Genomic DNA, 23,848 nt, shown 5'->3' with positions numbered 1-23,848 from the left:
AGAAGGGTAATTGTACTCAGAAAAATTAGTTTTATCGTTGTGAACAATTCTAGAGTTTTTTTAAGTGGTCCTAAGAGCTATGTTTATAGGACCTTTTCAAAAAAAATTCTAGAATTGTACTCATGAATTTAAGAACGACATGTTTATGGTACTAATCTAGAGTTCACGTTTATCATGATATCTAGATCACATAAACATCAAATTTACATTCTCAATTATTTCACGAACTGATCAACACCGTCCTCCAACGCTCAACCAGCTGATCTTTTTGCGACCGCATCCCTTCATGGCCCACAACCAGGGATGCCACTTGGTTTTTTAAAATGTCTGTAAAAAAGTCTGTGTATGTCTGTGCATTTGTCTAAAATTCAAATATATAAATTTACAGTCATTGAAATCTATCAGAAATCGCGTTTTTAAGCATTTGAAGTCTAACGAAATAAGTTTCGACAAAAAAGATTACAAAATATTAATTTAATGAAGTTTTTTAAAAGTCTGTGCACCTCAAAAAATGTCTGGCACAAGCTCAAAAGTCTGTGAAACACAGACAAATCTGTGTATCTGGCATCCCTGCCCACAACGCGCCGTTCTCAACGTCGCCCCACGATCACCGGGTCGCGACTCCGTCAACATCAACAACACGCGCGCCCGACTCACCAACTCCACGCAACTCTCTCGCAACTTCTTCGCGAACCATTCTTCACCGACCGATCGCGATCACCTGGGAGTTCCCATGGCTCTTGGCCAGCCGTTTCGCTTTCAGTTACCGTTTACCTGCGGTCGGATACGGTCGGGATCAGCGAAACTTCGAGTCGAGAGCTTCGGCGCGTCGTGCCTCAACCAAGCTAGCCCGTACTGTGGTTGGCACATGCGCATGGTTGGTGCTAGTGGTGTCCCCTATAGCTTGTGCTGTCGGCTGTTGATCGTGTGTGGAGTTCTGTGTGCGCTGAATTGTGACACGCGATCGCAGACTGCCGAGTTTTTTTTTCTTGATGTGTTGTTCTGTTTTAGTGTGTTGATGGTGTAATTTTCGGTGTGAAGACCTTTTGAAGACCCTTGCGCGCGATCGTGTTCGGTCGTGTTTTCACCGCGCTTGATTGATCGCTCAATTTCCACCTTGATTGATCTAATCGGGCTTGGAGGTGTTGTGTGCGAATTGTTGTTACCGACACACTTCCTTTCCTTGAACGACGGCTACTTTTTGTGTTTTTGTTGGTTGGTTTTTTTTTTGTGTATTATTTTCACTATTTCGTATCGTTTGGTTATTTTTTTGTCTTTAGCAACATTACTGGCCTTGAAGTGAGTTCCGTTGAATATTCATGAGTTTGCAAAACCATCGCAAGCAACAACTGTAGCGAGTGTGTCCTCCTTAGAAGAGAGAGTGTTTGCAGATCAATACGCGCGTGACCTCCGACCATGGTGAACAAACAATACAACGTGCACAACCCAAAGTTGCACAAGTCCAAATCGGGCGGATCTCCACCGCCCGTCCGTAACTTCCCAGAGGTATCGAACCTCCCGAATCCCTCGACCGGATCCTCGTCCGGCTCGCTGGAGAACAACCTGAACCACGTTACGGAACGTCACCACCATCATCACCACCACCACCACAACCACAGCCAGAACCAACAGCTGCTCCAGAACAACCTGGACATGGTTGGGGCTGGTGATCGCAATCGCCGCCGCGGAACCGCTTCGCCACCGTCCGACGAGGACTTTGGCGAGGACGGCGTGTACGGCCGGAACATCAGCTACTACAGCGAGACGGCGGCGGCACAGCTGGGTGGTGGTGGCGAAAGTGGCTCCAACGAGCGGCTCAGCGTCAAGGACCTGGCGGACATCAGTGACATTGGCCGGTTTCAGTACATTCTGCAGATGGATCGTGAAGTGGTGAGTTTTGAACGACTTTCCTTCCTTCTTAGTTTGGCGTGGTTTTTCGGTGGTTGATCGTTGAAAGCGAAAGAAGTGTGCGTTACGCGAGCCAAGGGTAGCGATGATCTTGTGGAACAAAGAGGAAGATTGTGATCGCGGCTTCTTGGTGCGTGTGTGCGCGTGGACGCAACCAAATCGAATCAATTAGAAGTGGAAAGCGCTTTGTTGTGGGATTTTTGTGAATGAGAGGCTTAATTGGGTGTGAATTTGGAAATGATTTGGGGTACGCGAAAAAAAGCTCAAGGGGAACGAAAGTGAATTAGCACAATTAGAGTCGGTGTGTGCACACCAAACTGGCGTAATGGTTCAATTGGAAGTGAATAAAGTTGTTCAAAGCACTCAATTGTTAGATTACTAGTAAACTTGTTTGTTAACTAACATTTAGACTAATAATGATTGGTTCATACAATTAGTTGATTCTCAATTACCATGCATTTATTCATTGAAGTTAGTATTTTTTTCAAACAATGTGTTTCAGTTTGTTCTGAGAATATTAAATTTCAACGGCCCAAACATATTTTTCCCCTCGACCCCCCAAATGTTACCCTAAAAGTCATGAGGCAAAAGATTGTTAGAATAGAAGTTTTCCTTAAAAACTTTGTACAATCTAGTAATGGCCTATCTACAATCACTTAACTTAGAAAATTTCACTTAGCTTAGGAGTTTGAATCAATGGAAATGAATCTGATCTTCTACAATGAAAAGGAATAAAATTAGAAACTTGACGTATGGTTTGGAAAATTTCAAAATCTACGGTAAGTTGACGTTTCCATATCAAAGGTAAACAAACAACTGCATAGCAACGTATATCAGCCCAGCAAATTTTCTAAGTTGATTGTGGATGACGGCCGTAAGTTGTGTACATTTTCTAAGTTTTACTTTACTTAACTATTCTAAGCTAAGTGATTGTAGATAGGCCATAACTTTTTACATTTTTTTTCTTTTACAACAAAGATCTCCCATCATTTAAGAGCGAGTCCACGAGCAAAGCATACCCATCTCGCATCGACCTCACCAATCTGCCTGAAATTTTTAGGGGTTGTTTGTACAGTCATCCCACATATTCGGAACACCCACAAATTCGGAACACTTTTGTGGTAATTTATCAATAGGATGCAAAATGCAACTTTTCTGTCGTCCCTGCTATTTTTAGGACCTTTATTTGGACATTCTTTTGCTATATCACCAATAAAAATTGTACTTTTTGAACAAAAAAAACTTCATTTTAAGCCTATTTTATCCATAGCAGCAAAACACTGCCTCCAAATTGCCTGTTTCATAATCGTGGGATGTTATTGCCCAAGTAACATTTTTTCCAGGAGTTCTACAAGAGCTCTTCAAGATAGCTACAGCATAGCAGTTTGGACCGCGGTAGGATAAAACTCTCTTCAAGTACTCTTCCAAACTCTTGAAGAAGTTTTGAAGAGAATTTTATCCTACCGCGGTCCAAACTGCTATGATGTAGCCATCTTGAAGAGCTTTTTGTAGAACTCCTGGAAAAAAATGTTACTTGAGTGTGCCTCCCACAATTGTGGAACACCTGAATTTAACTGATATTTTCACAAAAAAAGTTATCAGACCATGTTTAAAATATCACTAAACTTGAGTTTTATTGGTTTCAGAGTGTGAAGTAATTTTTTTGTAAAAAAAATATGTACTTCTGAAGAAAAAAGTGTTCCGATATTGTGGATATCAAGGGCCAATGTTTTTCTTTAAAAACTTTATATAAAACGTAAAAATGTACAGCCGGTCTATACATTAATCGAAAGATCGCAAGAAAAGCTTTCACATGAAGGTAAAAGCAAATCATTATGTTCAATTATCGATTTTCTATGATTTGTTGAACATTGGCAGATCTGTAAACTGTTCCGAATATGAGGGATGACTGTACATATAAAACTAGCATGTGGCCAAAATATGAGCACTCTAGGTCATCGGAAATTGGATTTGAAAGGGCTTAAAAACTACAACAAAATGCAGGGTAAAGCAATCCAATTGGTTATATCTAAAGGGAAGTTATTGGCATTTTAGTGAAAAAATAGCATAATTTTCAAACTCAAATAAAAAAGTGCTCTATCCAGATATCAACTCGCTCCGACCTGTAGCTTGTAGGGGACATCTGGGACTACTATCTGAGACTGAGAAAGCTTTGGGTAAGGCAGTTTAACATATTAAATAGGCACTTTTACTTTTAGTGATATTTTTGGTTGTAAAGTTTTGCTCGGGGGACCCCTTAGATCCCATTTTCTGATGATAATTTTATCATATTCGTATTCCTGAGATAATTTCACAATTGAAACATGCATAATAGTAGTTTATGCATCAAGTTGCAAAAAGAGGATTTTTTCAGCACGAGTGCTGAAAAAATCAAGTTTTGCAACGAGTTCCATACAACATTTTTTGCAATTCCAAAATACACACACTGAGTGAAATTTTATGTCAAATTTTCATGTATTTTGTCAATAAATCGTTTAAATCAAAAAAATGTTGAAAAGTGTTACTTTTCGAAACAAGTGCTGAAAAGTTCAACTTTTCAGCACCCATTTGCAGCACAAAAGTAGAGGGCCTCGTGGCGCGGTGGTTAGCGGCTTCGGCTGCCGATCCCTAAGATTCTATGGAGCGCGGGTTCGATTCCCGCCCTATCCTCCTGGCCTTCTATCGGATGGGAAAGTAAAACGTCGGTCCATTTGCGTAAAAGAAGTTTTGGGTGACTCACCACACATAACCTTCGGATGCCTAGAAATGAGCAGAAACTTGCAACAGAGCCCACAAAAGACCCGGACTCGAAAAATAAACTTCTTAAATACGCCTCGTAGATCCACCTTCACGTATACATATCGACATAACCCAAGTAACATTTGTTTCCAGGAGTTCTACAAGAGCTCTTCAAGATAGCTACAGCATAGCAGTTTGGACCGCGGTAGGATAAAATTCTCTTCAAGTACTCTTCCAAACTCCTGAAGAAGTTTTGAAGAGAATTTTATCCTACCGCGGTCCAAACTGCTATGCTGTAGCTATCTTGAAGAGCTCTTGTAGAACTCCTGGAAAAAAAAGTTACTTGGGAACCGACCCTCGGGTCTTTTGTGGTCTCTATTGCAAGTTTCTGCTCGAACCTAGGAGTCTGAAGGCTTGAATGGGGAGAGCACCCAAACCTCTTTCTACTCCAAGGAACCTTCCACCCCAGTGTTTGAACTGACGACCTTTGGATTGTGAGTCCAACCGCCGCCAGCAATTCCACCGGAGTAGGCTTGGTTTGGTGCGTTGTTTGTACTTATGGCATGGAGACGACTCCTACACCTGGAATGACTTAACGGCCTAACAATCAAGGCTGGGACCGACATTTTACTTCCTCATCCGATGGAAGGTTGGAGCAGATTGGAATCGAACCCAGAATCACCCGCTTACAAAGTGGACAGCGTAACCATTCGGCCACGCACTGCCATACCATCGTGTTTAGTGAAGTACTTCAAAAGTTATGCTAAAAAAACGATTTTGACTAAAGTTCGCAAGTTTGTAAAAAGGGTGGTTTTGTAAGAAAGGCCGTCATGCTATACATTTTTAAAAAGGTATTCGAAAGACCTATCCAATGAGTCCAAAACATTGAAGATCTGATAACCCTATCTAAAGTTATTAGCACTTAAGTGTTATTTATGCACTTTTTGTAGGTCGGATCTACGATATTTTGATGAAAACGTTGTCCGGTACTATCATGCGACAATTTTTTGGTTAGGTAATCAAAAAACCTTTTCAACGAGCACAAATTGGATTGGAGATCTGACTACCCTATCATAAGTTGTAAGTACATAAGTGCCCTGCAATATAAAGATCTGACCACCCAATCTAGTGGTATGAATAATGAGTCAAATTGATAAAACACTGAAAAACACCGCCCTTTTGTGTCTATTTTGGATAGCACCCTTTAAATTTGAGGAAGGCACCAACCACCTAAGGGTGGATTAAGTATCGTTTTTTAAGTGTCGCCTGATTAGCCTCTAAATTTCAACTGATAATATCTCAGTATATATTAGTCCGATTTCAACGTTAAAAAAAATAAGCTCTTGCTAAATTTTCTGAACTTTTCAATAAATACAATTTCAAAATTTTTGATCAAGCCAAGATCAAGCATTACTTTTGTAAAGGTCTACAAATTGATAATTTTCCTAATTTCATAGGACAGGCCAATTTTTTTAATATTTTGTTTTTGAAGAAAATTTCGCAAAAGTTTCAATTTAACATTAAATATCGGACGAATAGTTTCCGAGATATTCGAAATAGTTTTTTTCATTGAATCATATCTTCTTAGTCAGATTTTGCACCATCACGCATTATGGATCAGAAGATATCTATTTTATAAAAAAATGTTTTTCTGTGAACCTATTTAAAAAAAAACTTTAATTATTACCTACAAATTTGCCGAAGACAAATGTTTGCAAACAAATTGCTTTAAGTTATATGGTAGCTGATGCAGAAATACAATTTTAAAACTAATCAAAAATTTAAACCATCCACTTTAATGACCCCAGGTCTTTTGCGGTCTTTATTGCAAGTTTTTGCTCGAAATTTGAATTTTAAAATAAATAAAATTTAAAAAACGAACATTTATTTATTTATTTGATTTATTTTTTCCATTATTTAAAATATGCAGAGATTCAGTAGCCTCATTTATTTAATAGGAACAAATTTGTGCAATGATAACAGTGATAGGAGAATAAAACCAACACTCTATTAAGGTATATCCTTTATTACGTGCAAATAAGTACATTTTCATCGAATCAACGAATATTCCTTGGATTCATTTTGATTTGAATACAATGATGTAATGTAATGCACCTTATACAAGGCATCGACATTTAAAACATAATTCTCTCATCATTTACAAATCGAACCGTTTAGCAATGCAACATTATTTGACCGCAGCAAAAAAAACACTTCCTATTTCCTAAACCGTACAACAAAACCTTTTGTAAGCCCCATTGAGCTGCTAAATGTAGTTCAGTCGTACAGACCAAACCTGCCGCTGGCATTCTTTTTCCTCCCCGCACCCGCAGCACCATATATGGCACCACTAAATTAAGCGAAATGTTAGACTAGTGTTTTCCCCTTTCTCCAAACACCTTCACTCCAACTCCCCTGCCCCCATGCAATTTGACAGGCTACAAAAGAGATGAAATAGTCGCTGCCGGGCTCACCTGTCTGGCTAAGCTCGAGAGCCTTAAGTGCCCAGTGAGCTTCAGCCGATTGTGATCTCAGGCTCAAACTGGCTCGGGAAGGCTAGTCACGACGAAGAAGCGCGCGAGACGCGAACATTGTTTGACCTTTTCGTCACAGTTTCGTGATGAGTTGCTCGATGCTGGTGCATCTCGGGTGCATTTCTATGATCAGCAGCCTTTGCCTCCAGGCGAACGTCCTCCGACCACCCGCCGCTGCCCGGCAATATTGTCTCATGATTCGTTCAAGCTTCGACTAAATCAGGAATGCTGGTTTGTAGGATGGTGGAGGTCGAATTGGTTGTTAGAAGTTGAAGGTGGATTAGATTTGTTTAAATTGAAACAAAAAATGAGTCGATTCTGAGTGGATTACTTGAATATGTTTATTTTGGGAAAAGTATTGCACACTTGGCACCAAATTCTCCACCATTGCAAATAATATCTGCACACCAAATATTTACACATTTGAAATCCTACCCCTTCTCCCCCTCGCTCGCCTAGAGTGGTGCGTGTCTCGACTGAGCTTTGTTGCCCACTCGGAAAATAATCTGGTAAATTTGAGTGTCTGGCGCTGGCGGACGTTTGTCGTGCAGTTCAGACACACTTGGCACACTTATCCTAGACAAGTTTTGCGTAACGCCAGATGAATCTGGCGAAAATCGGGCGAAAGTTCTGCCAGCTGTCTGGCACAAAAATCAACCGGTTCAATCGGTTGAACCGTGCACGACCGGTTTGTGTCATATTCGCCAGAAATCATGGCAGAAATCTGGGGTAAATCTGGGGGAAATTCTGCCAGATGGCTGGCGCAAGCCCCCAGACGAACGCCAGAATTGTGTCCGCCATTTCCGACCGGGTGCTTTCGACCACTTTAGAACCGTTTCAAACTAGGGTTTGTGTCTTGAAAAGTTTTTTTCTGCTTTAGCTAGTTTGAGGTGTGCCTTTGTTGGAGAGCTTTCCATAAATTGCACGATTGTCTAAAAATCTCTGAAATCCGCAATATTGTTTCAAATAAATTTAATCATTTTTAAACAAAGTATTTGGAAACATTTTAGTATAGCTTGCAAAGATTCGTCAAACATTATAATACAGTCCAATCTACAAACTTTGATGTTCCCTGACTCGATATTCCTCCTTTTTCCGATATACAGCCTCTTAAAAAAACTAATTCGATAATCTCTCTATCTATTCAACTGGGTATTCATGGGCCCAGCCCAGAAACAATGTGATTTGGTTTGATTGTAAATATAGTCTAGAATTATTGTAAATACTATTGTAGAAATTAAATGTTCTGTTCTGTAATGAGTCATTCTCCACCAAATCACAGTGCAGTTGCCTCAACCCCTCTTCGATTTGCATGAAACCTTTTCCTTGTGTTTCCAATCATTTGCAGCCTGAAATGGTGACGATTTGGAAATTCGGTGTCAAAGAGACTTTTTTGCAATTCCGTCGTGAAACTACTTACTTTTCCTGTCATTCTTGAACGACGTATAGGGCAGCGAATGACCAAGAAGGTTAAAGCTGCCAGAAATAAATAAATTAACAACAACAACAACTTGAACGACGAAATAGCCTACTTTTCTATACCAAAAATAACAGAATCGAATAGCAACACTTTTCCAAATAAATGCTGAAAAGTTCTACTTTACAGCACTGAAATGGGTGCTGAAAAGTTGAACTTTTCAGCACTTGTTTCGAAATAGTAGTTTATGCACCAAGTTGCAAAAAGAAGATTTTTTCAGCACGTGTCGTACATTTATCGAACGAGATTCACGAAGTTGAATAAATACGATGAATTCTGAAAAAAAAAAACAAGTTTTGCAACGAGTTCCATACAACAATTTTGCAATTCCGAAAAACACCCTTTGAATGGAATTTTAAGTTAAATGTCTATGTCAGCGATTCTCAACCTTCTTCTAGGCTGTAAATGTAAATCAAGTAGGCCCGGTACCCCCGTTGAGAATCGCTGGTCTATGTGATTTGGCAAATCATTGATAAATTTAAACAATATTGGAAAGTATTAAATACTTTTTGATTCTTTTATTTTCAGTAGAGAAAAGTAGGCCTTTTCGTCATTTGGGAATGACAGGAAAGCTTAGTAGTCCCAGAACGGAATTGCAAAAAAATAGTATTTTTTAAATATTAAAGTATTTTGGATTTTTTATCTTATAGTGTACATTCAATTTACACCTAATTTGCGTCGTTTAATATCTTTATTGGAAAATATGCAATATTTTGTAATAATTTATGTTTTTTTTCTAGTGAAAACACAAATTTAGTGAAAATTTATACAGAATTTTGCGTCGTTTGATACCCATATTACAAATTATGAATACTTTCAGTACAAATACCAAAATAAAAGATATTATTTTAATGTTTTTGAGTAACTACGTTTTTAGTTACCAAAGTTTTTAGTTGAAAATTTGGTAAGATTAGTAAACCATCTGTCTAAATAAAAAAAATCACGGGAAATTGGTTGAACAACTGATTGAATATACAGTCGACTCTCTGGTTGTCAATATCCAAGGGACCGTCGAGGAAGAGAATCATCAGTTTACAGAACGATGCAAAATGAAGACTCGATTGAAAATATTTTTTTCTTGATACCCAGCTATGGGAGAGAATCATGGCAACGTCCATCAAACAAAAACAAACTAATGTCAAACACCCTTCAAAGCTTCGTTTCGCCAAGAAAAATGTCTATGCAAGCCATGAGAAAGTGAAATTATTGACATCCGGAAGAGATTTTTAAAGCAAACATAATCCAAGGGACCGTCGAGGAAGAGATCCTTCAAGCAAGGGAAAATATCGAGGAATGAAGATAATTGAAGTATGCAGATTGAAGGGAATGAAGAATTCATCGATAGATGGAGAATTATTGATATCGAGACGATCGACAGCCAGAGAGTCGACTGTAATTGACCGCCATCTTGATTGAAAAAATAGAAAACTGAAAATTTTTATTTAAATTTGATGAAAACACACATTTATGCTGAATTTCTGGTATGATTAATATAGTGATAGATGTTAAAAAATATTTTGAACATTTTTTTTCAAAAAATTGCAATAAAATATTTTTTAACATTTAACACTATGATTACAAAATATTGATTTTTGATGAAGCGAGTTGAATTTTTGGCTCTATCTCCCCTACATTTATCAATAAAATTTCAACCGCAGCTGAATTTGAGCCATCAATAGCGAGAAATAAGCTTTCAAATTATTTGGATCACCTCTAATATCTATTATTTATCATCGCCATTTTTGACAACCATCTCCATAATTTCATTTGGCAAGACGAAGACTTATTTTTGCCAAAATAAAACCTATTTGGCATAAGACGTTTGAAGACGTATGAAATGTCTATAACTCCTGACTAGGTTTTAACAAAGGTTTTATCAAGGCTTTGAGGATGTTGTTAGGATTTAGTTGTAAAGCCTTGAACTCCTATGTAGGTTTTATAAATAGGCCGTAACAACCTTTTGGGAGGTCCTTTTGGGTTTTAAGTGGGGTTTATCAAGGTTCTGGGGAGTTTGTTACGACTAAGGGGTTTTAATGTTAGTTTTGGCTGATAGGTTTTATAGTGGTTGTGACAGCTTTGATAAAGCCTGAAATGTTACTTGGTTTACTGATTTCGTTAATTTTCAGTTTATTGAATTTCTCAGCAGTTGAAATTTTGATATACTTTACCGTATTCGGTAAAAATCAAAGTGGGATATTGGTGGAACTTCCCAAGAAATCGGATTCAAAACATTCACTTACGCCTTTTGGTCCACACCCAAAACTGGCAGCGCTAGTCCGAGAGAATGATGGTCTCGAGTCGATAGAATAGTGGTACCATTCACGGACGCAGAGAACACAGCTCGAGATGGGCGATAGAACTATTCTCTCGAGGTTCATTTGCAAAAAAAGTTCATCCGTCAAACAAAAAACCAAAAGTGTCGACAACGGGAATCGAACCAGAGACCTTTGATAAACCAATCCTATGATTTAGCTGCCTCGGCCACCACAGCTTGGTGACCAAGGAGAAGTCAGAAGTCGATGTATGACACTTGTTGGAGATTTATTGATTCAACTAACGAATGAACTCATTTGTTATGATGGTGTGAGTTGGTACCATTATTCTATCGATTTTGGCACTGAGCCCTCAATAAATTTTGAGAGAACGATTATTTCGACTCTGAATTTTGGGTGCAGAATACTTTAAAAGTCAGTCAAACTTGAAACCGGGTACAATTATTTGGACCATGCTCATAACCCCCTGACCAATTTTAAGCCGTTTTAAGTGTTTCTTGGCTTTTAACTCAGTCTTTAATTTGTCTTCTAAAGTCTTAAGAGTGCCTCAATCGGAAATTTGTTTTTCTTATTTGATCATCTAGAAATTCATGGATGCTTTTCAGCAACTCAAAATGAAGAAGAACATAATTGCAAAAGAATTGCTTCGTTGGTGGCAGTTTTCCCGCACAATGCTTAAGTCAAAACCTTGCTCAGAATAGCCAAGCCTCCAAAGTTTGCTTGGAAGTTCTGTTGGATACTTGAAATGTTACAGCTTCTCAGCTATTGATCAGCATTCCAGCATCGCCCGACTGTAAGCCGAGAACCGTGAGATGCACCCATCCTCAACGGTTCGAGCAGGTACTGACTGGTAGGACCAAAACCAACCCAATAATAATAACAGTAATAACATTTAATCGCCCAAGGAGTGTGAGCTTTTGGCGCGCGAGATGTGCAATCTTTGAATTGTGCAGTCTGCCTTCTAGTTGCAGCAGCTTTTTTTTTTTCTTAAATGTTGCAAACCCCTCGAAGGGATTCCCAAGGTGTCTTTCGGAAGGAGCGTCACCAGCTTCGTGAAGACCAACCGCGCGCCGATGTCTTACTCTGGGGTTGTAAAGCGTGAGCATCGCGTCGCAAGCGTGGTTTGTATTATATTATAATACCATTTTGTTATTTAGATTTATTAATGTCAAGTTTCGTCACAGCTAAGGTGGTAGCAGCAGCAGCAGCATCAGTCGTTGGTGGTTCTCAGAGACAATGATGAGGCCCATTACGGTGGTCTTGTGCGGTTTTTTTTTGCGACAGGCAAGAGCTGGCAATCATTATTTGTTCAAAAAGTTATTTGAAAGAACACGAACTTGTCAATTGGATGGGTAGCGAGAAGTGTCGCTTTAAATGTTTGGATTTCTCAACATAGTAGGACAGCTAAGTTCTTAGAGCTAATTGCATAACACGTTTCTAGTTGCTTTCAGAAAAAAGCTAGAGGAAGTTGTAGAAAAATATAAAATGCCCGTAACAAGCCGTCTCTATAGTATCTTTGCTCGGATGGCACACCGATGAATTAAAGTGTTGGTAAATTCATTTAGGAAAAAAATATGTAAAAAAAGCAATTATAGTAAATCAAAGCCAGGGTGCCACGAATAGCAAACAGGTGATTCAACAGACAAATTGCCTTGAAACGTGCTGAAGCGCGCAATTAATTATTTGCAAATACTTCAACCAGCAAAAACAACATTCAATCAAAGTGGCCTTAAGTGCCTCAATTCAGGAAATTCATACGCATCAATCCTCTCTTCATTCAAGAATCACGTTCCGGCGGCAGGCAGCAGATGAAGCTGCGCGCGCCACACGCGTCGTCGTGATCTTCACTCCTTAATGATCATTACGACGATCCAAGAACAATCTCATCCTCCCCACAAAACTCGACTCGACCTCGGCCATCTCCACGCGTTGCACAAAGCGGGTCAGTTTCATCATCCTGACTGAGTGACTGACTGACCATCCGCCATTCATTTCCCGCGCGCTTCACGAACCACCCGCGCCGTGTCCGGTGAATGGCTATGGCCAGGCCACACGCACGACTCCGAGCGAAACTGAGTCGAGTTGCGTTGCCCAACTCAGGCCAATTGAACCGCAAAGCTGTGGCGGCGGCGTTGGCGGCATCACTTCTGTTGCTTTTGTTTTGGATCTTGGTTTTTTTTGCAACCGCATCTTGATCATCAGACTTTGGCAATCGACAATCGCGCGCCGCGTAGTTCATCTGATAAGACTTCCAGAGCGTTTGTTGCTGAATTGAACCGTTAAATGGGGGGACATTGAATATTATGTTTTAAGAATGTTAAATAGTAGAAAATGGGCTTTCACCACTCACAGCTGTTTCGATACAGATTGCTTTTTAAAATAGGTTTATTGGATGTTCGGTACAGACCTTTGACGATATTAGGTACTTTTTCAATTCGTTTTGAGGAAGCCGAATTCAAGAAATCACAAAAAACAACTTTTAAAACTAACCTAGTGTATCGGAATCACTCCTATCAAACAAACCAACTCGTAAAGCTGAGAGCGAAAAAAATGAATTCAGCTCTACGGTATCTCAAAAATGTTTGAACCAAATTAGCAGAAATGTGTATGGTGAAGCCAAAATTCAAATTTTGTTTTTATTTTTTTTTATGAAATGTAAAGTTTTTAAAGTTATGCTACATTTAAATATCAATTTTCTATTTTTTAGATTAAATAATAATTAGAATTACAGGCTTTGTGTAAATAAACAATCAGTCCCAATACTGAACATTAAATCATAATTCTTGAAAGAAAAGCACCTATGAGAATAGTATTTGTGTAATTCTTTACCAACTCACACGAAATCGGGAAAAGTTGCCCCGACCCCTCTTCGATTTGCGTGAAACTTTGTCCTAAGGGGTAACTTTTGTCCCTGATCACGAATCCGAGGTCCGTTTTTTGATATCTCGTGACGGAGGGGCGGTACGACCCCTTTAATTTTTGAACATGCGAAAAAGAGGTGCTTTTCAATTATTTGCAGCCTGAAACGGTGATGAGATAGAAATTTGGTGTCAAATCGACTTATGTAAAATTAGACGCCCGATTTGATGGCGTGTTCAGAATTCCGAAAAAAACGTATTTTTCATCGAAAAAATCACTTAACAAGTTTTCAAAAACACTCGCATTTCCCATTGGAATATGAAATTGGAATTGGAATATGTAATTTTCTGGGAAATTTAATGTTCTGTTCGAATCTAAATTGACGCAGAAGTGTTATTTTTTTCATATAGAACAAAATTTTTCATTTCAAAAATTCGTGTTTTTTTCTAACATTGCAGGGTTATTTTTTAGAGTGTAACAATGTTCTAAAAAGTTGTAGAGCAGACAATTACAAAAATTTTTATATGTATACATAAGGAGTTTGCTTATAAACATTACGAGTTATCGTGATTATTACACTCTAAAATTTAACACTGCAAGGTTAGAAAAAAACACGAAATTTTAAAATAAAAATTTTGTTCTAAATGGAAATGTTACCCTTCTGGGTCAATGTAGATTCGAAACGAACATTAAATTTCCCATAAAAATACATGTTTCAATTTTTTGACAGTCGAGTAACGAAAAATGGGAAAATTTTTAAAACATTTTTAGAGTTTTTTTTTTCGATGAAAATTACGTTTTTTCGGAATTCTAAGTACGCCATCAAATCGGGCGTGTAATTTTACATAAAAGTCTCTTTGACACCAAATTTCCATCTCATCACCGTTTCAGGCTGCAAATAATTGAAAAGCACCTCTTTTTCCGCATTTTCCAAAATTGAAGGGGTCGTACCGCCCCTCCGTCATGAGATATAAAAAAAACGTACCTTGGATTCGTGATCAGGGACAAAAGTTACCCCTAGAACAAAGTTTCACGCAAATCGAAGAGGGGTCGGGGCAACTTTTTCCGATTTCGTGTGAGTTGGTAGAGAATGACCCTATTCTTTCGGAATTAAAATCAAATTAATTTGAAAATCCAGTTTAATTTTTGAATAAATATTTTTCACAAATTTTTATTAGAATCGGACCAATACTTTAAGAGATATCGTCAGTTGAATATTACATGTGAATTAGGTGACACTTAGAGAAATTCATTTTCATCGATTCGAATTCTTTGTGAAGCTGTATTAGAAACGAATTGCCCGATTTTCAAAGTTCCAGAGAGAAAGCTATAGAATTTTTTTTTTCAGCTTAATCAGATTTTCAAAAATATTTTCTTCAGAGGTACTTTTCGTTCAAGAATTATTTTCCAAACTCATAAAACCTAAAAATCATAAATGAATACCTAATCTGTACGGTGGGATAGAATCGGTACAGTTGACATTTTTTTTGCCGAGAGAAAATTTTTATTTCTTTTTTATAATCTTAGTTTTCTAAAGGATTTTAAGTTTTAATTTAGCGAATTGCAGTTTTTATTAACTGTTTTTGAAGTGTGTTGGATTAAGCGCCCGTGTGGATTAATCGGACCGCATACTAGACTAACAATCCAGAGGTCGCCGGTTCGAATCCCGCTTCATACTTTCGGAGCCCAGATAGATATAATAATTAGAAAGATGTTTCGAAGATGATAAATTATATCTACACTTTTTTTAATAGGTTCTGTAAACATATGAAAGGCAATAGATTATAGGACCTTATAAAAAAACTCTAGATCATTATATAATAGAACTTCAAAGTTCAATCTATTTTTTAAGCTGTGAGAAAGTACTTTAGTGCTAATGAAATAATATTTTTTTAAACTTACTTAATTCACCTATGTTTGATTGTGGCATCATCACTTCTAATCATCGTACAGAAGCGCAGCGAAAGGTATACATGAAAATGGGTTTACGAGATTTCGGTGAAAAGTACAAATTTGGAGCAGTTTTAGAGTCTCATCAGAGAGGAAGGCAATAAAGCTGTACAAATTTCCATTGATTCTAAATAGTTTACAATAGATTTTACAAGTTTGTTCAATCTAATTTATGATTTTAGAAATTGTTATTTTTTGCCCATAATTTTTAAGGTAAAGATTGAAGAAGTGAAATAGAAACTTTAAATAGATATCGCAGAAGAATTTCACAATTCATCGAAATTTTATCAACACATTCGTACCTTGGAATTTTGCTTTCTCTGTTGAGTGAAAGTTGTTCATCGTTTGATTTAAGCAGATTTTTGAATCCATTTTTTCACATGTAAAATATTATTGCAATTCCGTTGTGAAACTACTTACTTTTTTCCTTTCAATCTCGAATATTAAAAAAGCCAACTTTTCACCACCAAAAATAACAGTGAATCTTCTCAAAAGTACACCTATATGGGTCATTCCAGGTCAACTGAGTACAGTTTTGGACTCGACCTTCACCGATTTGGACCAAACTTGGAGGGAACGTTCATCTTTCGATAGTTATCAGAAATCCCAAGTTTGAAGCTGATTGGACCATCCCTCCTTTTTGGCACCGATTTTCTAAAAAAAAATTAAACGTGACTTTGCTACTATTTGAGCAAAAGACTTTCTACAGGTTGAATTTTATAGAAAATTGTCCAAGGAATTCGATAAAAATAAAATTTAAACCCTCAAATGCACCCTAATATTATATTGTAATGTTTAAGTTTCAATATTCACTTTTGACCAATTCCTTATATTTTTTTATTTTATCACTCGGAAGTACATGTGGTGTAGAGGTGGGCAAAAAAGAGCGAACCGCTCAAAGAGCCGGTTCACTTAAAAGAGCGAACGAACCGTGGCTCTCAAAAAAAGAACCGTGGTTCTTTTTTAAACTCCGGCATTTTGGAAGAACCGTTTCAAGATGGCATGATTTTTGTTATATATATATTTTATTGAATTTCCAAAAAATGTAGTACTTAATTTTTTTTTTGAGAATAGCAAATGCAATTCCAAATTTTTAAATGCTTACAAAAATTTATCTAAAAAGTAAATGATTTTCTAAACGAACTGAAATAAAACGTTTCATTGTACAACTGATTGTATATTAAAGTATGACCAGAATACAAATTAGAGAATTTCAAATTGCATAAGTTGTAAAATATTACCAAAAATCTACTGAATAGTTAAGAGATTTTGGAAAAAATCAATCCTTTTGTCCAATAAAACTTAAGCGTTTATAGACTTTATCAGAAAAAAAAATCAGAATAAATCAGAATGTAGACAGGAAGTCACACAATATTTTCTCCAAAAAAAATATCAGCATTAGTTCAATTCTTGCAGAAATAAACGCATTTTTAAAATAAATAGCAGTTTTTCCAGCTTCCCTAGATTTAAGTTTGGATGCCAATCAATTACTCGAATGTTTAGGTCCGAGTAGAAATTTTGACATAGAGACCATAAAGACCTATGGTTTTCAAGGGCATCTTCTCGTTTTGAGCTTTAAGTTTTTTTTTTTATCAAATAATTTATAAAAGTCCAATGTGAATTAACTTATAAAATCGAGTGGCTCCTAAAAAAGAGCGGTTTTGCCCACCTCTAATGTGGTGTACTTTTCAACAAAAAGGGTGGAATCCCGCATAGTTCGATTTTTATATGTGGGAAACTTATTTCGGATTTGAATTTATAGGACAGAGTGCTGCGCAAAATCGGATTTTTTTTTAGTAAAATCGCTGTTTCTCGACAATAGTTAATTTTAGTTTGAGGTTTACATTACTTATTATGTAAAATTTTTCGGGGAACACAATGGTGATAAAATAAAAAAATAAAAATGTAAGGAATTTGTCAAAAGTGAATTTTTAAATTTAAATGTTAAAATATAATACTAGGGGGCAATTAAGGGTTGAAATTTTATTTTGATCAAATTCCTTGGACAATTCTCATAAATTGCAACCTGTAGAAAGTATTTTGCTCAAATAGTAGAAAAGTTATGATCAAAAGATTTTTTTTAGAAAATCGTCAAAAAAAGAGGGTGGTCCAATCAGCTGCAAACTTTGGATTTCTGATAACTATCAATAGATGAACGTTCCCTCGAAGTTTGGTCCAAATCAGTGAAGGTCGAGTCCAAAAGTGTACTTAGTTGACCTGGAGTGACCGATATCGAAAAGTAATACAAATCTGGAGTTTTTTTAAAGGTCCAATAAACCAAATTTCTAATTTTTGTATTTTGGGTGTTTTCGAAACCGCCTTGAGTCAGGGGTATAACACCCAAAAAGCAAATACTGAAAATTTGGTTTATTGGACCTTTTTAAAAAAAAACTCCAGAAATGTTTCACTGTAAATTGAACTGAATCAAATTTAAAGGAGTTTACCAAGATGGCTATTTAATTAATTGATGCTACACCCAAAATTCAGAGTCGAGATAATCGTTCTCTCAAAATTTATTGAGGGCTCAGTGCCAAAATCGATAGAATAATGGTACCAACTCACACCATCATAACAAATGAGTTCATTCGTTAGTTGAATCAATAAATCTCCTATGACACTTGTTGGAGATTTCGATCGACTTCTGACTTCTCCTTGGTCACCAAGCTGTGGTGGCCGAGGCAGCTAAGTCATTGGATTGGTTTGTCAAAGGTCTCTGGTTCGATTCCCGTTGTCAACACTTTCGGTTTTTTGTTTGACGGATGAACTTTTTTTGCAAATAAACCTCGAGAGAATAGTTCTATCGCCCATCTCGAGCTGTGTTCTCTGCGTCCGTGAATGGTACCACTATTCTCTCGACTCGAGACCATCATTCTCTCGGACTAGCGCTGCCAGTTTTGGGTGTATGAACATTGATCAAAGCCACCCTGATGCACGGTTTTTCTAAAAGTGCAGCCGTTCAAAAAGCTCTGCAACAGATGCAAAGATGCATCTATTCGCGATGCTTCTGTTGAGATTTGCTCCGAACATTAGCGCAGCTTGAATCGTTTTTTTTTTCTTCTTTTCGATAAACGAACGAGGAAGAGAAAGGATTACGCGCCAGCAGAGCATCGTGCATTTCATTATGAGCCGCAGCCAGATTGGGTCATTTATGATTGCCGACACACACAAGACACACTTCAACGCGTTCAGTCGCCGCCTGGAATCTTCTCTTCCATATTGATGGGTGATGGCGAGCTGGTTGCGCTCCAAGTGACACCGCTACGTCTCTTAACCCCTGACTGGGGGGGCGTTGAGATACACAGAAAAAAATATGTGAATTTACTCGACACGGAAAAAGTGAATTACATGTAAACTCAGTTGATGTAAACGTGAGATTCGACGTAAACGGTTGAATCACACGTAAAATCATGTTTTTACGCATAATTTGTTGCAAATTTACATCAAATTGCATTTAAATTTAAATGTTTAATGACGTGCAAAAGTGTTACATCATAAATGATGTAACATTCGGAAATATTTTTTTGTGTGTAGGGGAGGCAAATGAACGGTGGCTTCGTACAAGATAACGCTCCGTACACGCCGTATCCATTCATGTTTGATTGATTGAGTGTGATTGTGGCGACATGGGATAAGAGGAATGTTGAAAGGATGATAGTTTTGAAATTTATTGCAGATCAGGTGGCAGTGCATTTTAGTCGTTATTCCAGTAGTATTTTTTTCGTTTTGCAGCTGTGATCTTTGAATCATGAATTTTTCAACATCCAAAAGTTTCCTAACTCTATTCACCATTTTCAAAAACTGCAACGGGCAACTTTGCATTGCACACGCATAGCACACGCATTTTGCCTCATAACCAAGTAATAACGTGCAACCGATAATCTGCTCGTATCAATTTCCCCAACGACCTGCCCCAACTCCAGAGGCTCCGGCCACGGAAGAAACACCGCGCCTTTTGGGCCACGCGTCTTTCGACCGGCCGGTCAGCAATGTTACTTCAAATAAGCAGGCCCATAAGCGGGGCATATAAAATTTTTGTGTGTACACGGTTATTAAACGCTCGCATTTCAGGAAGAAATTATTACGCCTCCAGATGTTGATGCTGATACCGGCGCGTTGGAGACCTCCTTTGCTTAGACCTGCGAGGTGATGCTGATTTTCAGTAACAACTTAAGTTACATCACGCGCGCGTAGACTTGATGTTTAGGCCGTTGTTTTATTTTATGCCATCAGGGCGGCGTTGGAGATAGCAGCAGCTAACCCACAAACCCAGGGCGCGCGCGCTCGCTCGTCTAAGGAAGAAATTTTATACCTCGCGCCGACTTTATTGACCTACTGATGGCTGGCTCCTGCGAGAGTCGGCCACTGGACCAATGGCCCCCGGTTACCTCCGCCACCGGCGTCGTCACGCGGTGTGGTGACTATGATACGACGCGACGATGTTACATCTGCCCATCCGAAGGAGACAGACGTGTGCCATTAGGGGAGGTAGGAGTGATTGGGGTAGCTTGGGTTGTAACAAGTTTGTACTTGTTCGACCTTTTTAATTTTTTTGAGTTCCGGTTTATGCACTAAATTACAGCATTTTTCACAATCCAAATTAACAATTTCGATTTTTTAAGAAATTTTATTTTTTTAATTTTTGATCCAAATGAAACTTTGTTCACAGAGCCGTACCTAGGGTCCACGGCGCCCTTGGCGAAGCATCAATTTGGCGCCCCTCCAAATTTTTCATCATTATGATATGTTTACTTAAATTTTCAGCGATTGCTTCAAAGATTTTTAATAATATAATGGTAATTAATTGAATAAATATAACAGCTAAAAAATCCAACCCGCACTTTTCTCTCGCACTTTTGACAACAAAATTTCCAAAAACTAGGCAACCAGCAGTTGTTTATTTACATTTCCAGTCGCAGTTTCCACCAAACTGGACATTCGCACTTTAAAATTGCGATTGACAGGAGAGTAACATCGGCTCGCTTTGATCATTTTTTGAGAAAATTAAAATTTCCCAAGCCAGTTTGACAAGTCGCAATAGTGCGATCGATAGCAATAATTTAGTGCGAAGTCCAAGTAAGTGAGAATTGCGCAATAATGTTTTATTATTTTTAAACCATTTCAATCGATTTATATCTTTCCAATACAGATAGGTTGTGTGTGTGTGGTGTGTGGTCCAATCCAATACCCGCTAACCGGTAGCGAAATTATGGGAAAGTATAGTTTGTATCAGACTTTGTATATGCCGAATGCTGATACAGCTTATCTCAGTCCCGGGTATTAGGTGGTGATAGCCCTCGCGCTGCTTCCAACGACCCGTTTCAGAATGACAGAGCCTCCTTGCGGTCCAATTCCGAGGTCGCTGGGCATTGTTCGGCCCCGCCTAAACATAGAAGCAAGCATCTGAAGGAAACTCGATCTATATTTAGACTTCCAATCCCCTCAGGCATATCAGAGATCAGCGCGTATTTAATATGAGAAGATAACATGTTTCAACACTACGGATCAATTCACTGCTACAGTGTAAACCTGCTGATGGCTGACAGCTTAGCGTCCCAGACCACTAATCCAAAGGTGTGAGTTCGAATCCCACCTGATTCATTTTCGTTTTTGTTCATATTCAAAGTTCAGATTCCTGATTCCAAATTTCAAAGGTACCGACCGGGATTTGATCCCTGAACCTTCTGCTTGTGAGGCAGAAGCCGTTACCATTAAGCCACGGAGTCGGTCATCTTTCCAATACAGATAGGTTGTAACGAAAAGGTGCTTTAGGATTAATGTTGACTGAAAATAGCAGAGTGTTGTTTTATCGTTTTAAACAGAATTTGATCTGACCTAGCTTAAATTTCATTGTATCAGCATTTTCCTGCATTCCTGAAAAAATAGTTTAACTGATTAGAAAATGGACTCCTTTTCAAACTTGTTTTTGGATGGATTCCTTTTGAAACTATTTTTTTCAATTTATTTTTGAAAACAATATTTCTCTTCTCTGTGACTGTATTTTTTGATTGATATAAAATTCCTAAAATTTGTTTTTTGAAAATTCATAGCTTCAAACAAAGGAAATTAGTTTTTACCTTTTTAACACATTGAAATTTTTTGTGTTTATTTTTCGACATCTAAAGTTTCTTAAAATTTTGTATAAAAACCATGAGACTCAAATAGAGGGTGACGAGTGGGAATTCCCGGGAAATCGACCATTTTTGGACCTCTCGATTAACGGGAAATTTAGTCGAAGCAAAATTATACAAACAAATAATTTTTTTTGAAAATTCGAAATTGTTCAGAACATTGGGTGTTCAATGTAAGATGTTCAAGTTCGAATGAACCAATGCTTCTTTTATCTTCTAATTCAGAAAGTGTAAATTTTAACTTATTAAAAATTCCAATAACTATAATTGGGAAAACTTAAAATAATGTGGACCCCAAAATTAACCTTGAAGCATACTTAGCAGTTAGCCACAAGAAGAAAGTTTATTTTTTTTTTTAATATTTTTTTGTTATTTCTAAGAGTATAATTTTCATATCCTCTTTCAAGCATAGCAATTCTTATAATCCATTTTTTTTATTCTTATTATTTTAATTTCGCTGTATCAAGGTAATTTCCTTTTTTGATGTCATGGAGTAATTTTGTGTTTCACTTAAACCTCAATATTAAATTATATCTTAGAAAAAAACTCTGGAAATCTTTGTAAAGTCCGCCAAATGTGAACATTCAGGTTTTCCGGATCACTATTTCTTCAATGCATATTTACAGTTTTAAAAAAGAAAAAAAAATATTAAAATTGTTGTTTTGAGTCGCTATTTATTATATTGTAAAAATCCCGATACTGGGAAATTATGTATTAGCTATTTTGTTATTTCACAAAAATCTAATAACAAGTTCATACAACAAGTTGTATTGCAGATTCAGAAAAAAATCAAGAAGTAGATCATAGTTCCCAAAAATAATGAGGCTACTAGTTAACGTTTCATTAAATAAGCATGAATAAATCGTAACTGAATTCATTGAAAAGAAACACATTTATAACTTTTCTTTATACATTACTCGCACTATTGGCATAGTTATAAACACTACCAGTTCCCGGGAATTCCCGGGAAATTTCCAAATTCAACTCTCGATTCCCGGGAAATTGAAAATCTCGAGAATAGTCACCCTCTACACACAAAGCTTTTAGAACCGTTTGTGTAAATATGAAAATTTAGGCGAAATTTCACTGGATAGCCCAACACATGGAATCCATGAAATAAAAAAAAATGTATGTGAAAGATAAGCAACTTTATCCATTCCATTAAAACATAACAAAACAAAAATTTTCAAGGAAAATGTTACTAACATTCTTCAAATTATTGACCCTAGAAGCAAAATTAAGTGGAACTTTGTGTTTTCCCAAAAAATATTGCTGTTTTTGGAGTTGGAATTTTGCTTTGGTTTAAATTCTAATGGGTCCGCGATAATGGTGTTTCTGCAAATCAAAATTATACAAGAAATTGCTACTTACTTACTTTTACGACTAAAAAGTTGGTGAGCATGCCAATCTATGTAACTTTGTCGAAGACACCCAAATTTTACTTTTTCACTCTTGCTACAAGCAATTGAATACAAGCAGCAGAATATAATATATTTAGAGCAATTTATGTGCTCTTAAAAAACCAACATTTTTATGTTGAAAAAAAAAATATTTTGATAGAAATTTAACAAAAGTCAAAGCATTTTTTGTGTCAGAAATGTTCAATTTAAACACTTCAGCATTTCGAAAACGTAGGCCAATCTCAACGCACAAGTTTGCATTTAAAACGATAAAAATATCTCAAATGCCATTTTCTTTAAACTTGAAATATCTTATTCTTTTTATTTCAGATTTTCAATAGAAATGTGTAAATTTCAATTAAATAGCTGATTATATAAAAAAATACTTCAAAACATAAAAAAGCTTGATGGTTCCTGATGCTGGAAAAAATGGTGAAATTTAAATTGAATTTTATATACTGTAGTTGAAATATAAAATCTCTAGCTATTTCAAAGAATTGTTATAAAACCCTAAAATTGTTGCCACTTGAGCGCCCCCTTTGATAAATGAATTGAGAGAATTTAATTTTAAATTTAATTC

At 37.1% G+C, this 23,848-nt stretch overlaps 1 protein-coding gene across 2 annotated transcripts in view; it reads left to right on the top strand.

The window, feature by feature from the left end:
- Positions 1-780: 780 nt before the first annotated feature.
- The window catches only part of LOC6044817, a 161,022-nt gene continuing 137,954 nt past the window's right edge, over positions 781-23,848 (top strand). For both annotated transcript variants that reach the window (XM_038253377.1, XM_038253376.1), the window contains exons 1-2: positions 781-877; positions 1,281-1,890. In XM_038253377.1, coding sequence (XP_038109305.1) covers positions 1,417-1,890 — 474 coding nt within the window. In that variant the 5' untranslated portion in view covers positions 781-877; positions 1,281-1,416. The remainder of the gene's footprint in view (positions 878-1,280; positions 1,891-23,848) is intronic.

Source organism: Culex quinquefasciatus, chromosome 2 (assembly GCF_015732765.1).
Source record: "Culex quinquefasciatus strain JHB chromosome 2, VPISU_Cqui_1.0_pri_paternal, whole genome shotgun sequence".
Lineage (NCBI taxonomy): Eukaryota > Metazoa > Arthropoda > Insecta > Diptera > Culicidae > Culex > Culex quinquefasciatus.
This window is presented reverse-complemented; position numbering and strand designations above follow the sequence as displayed.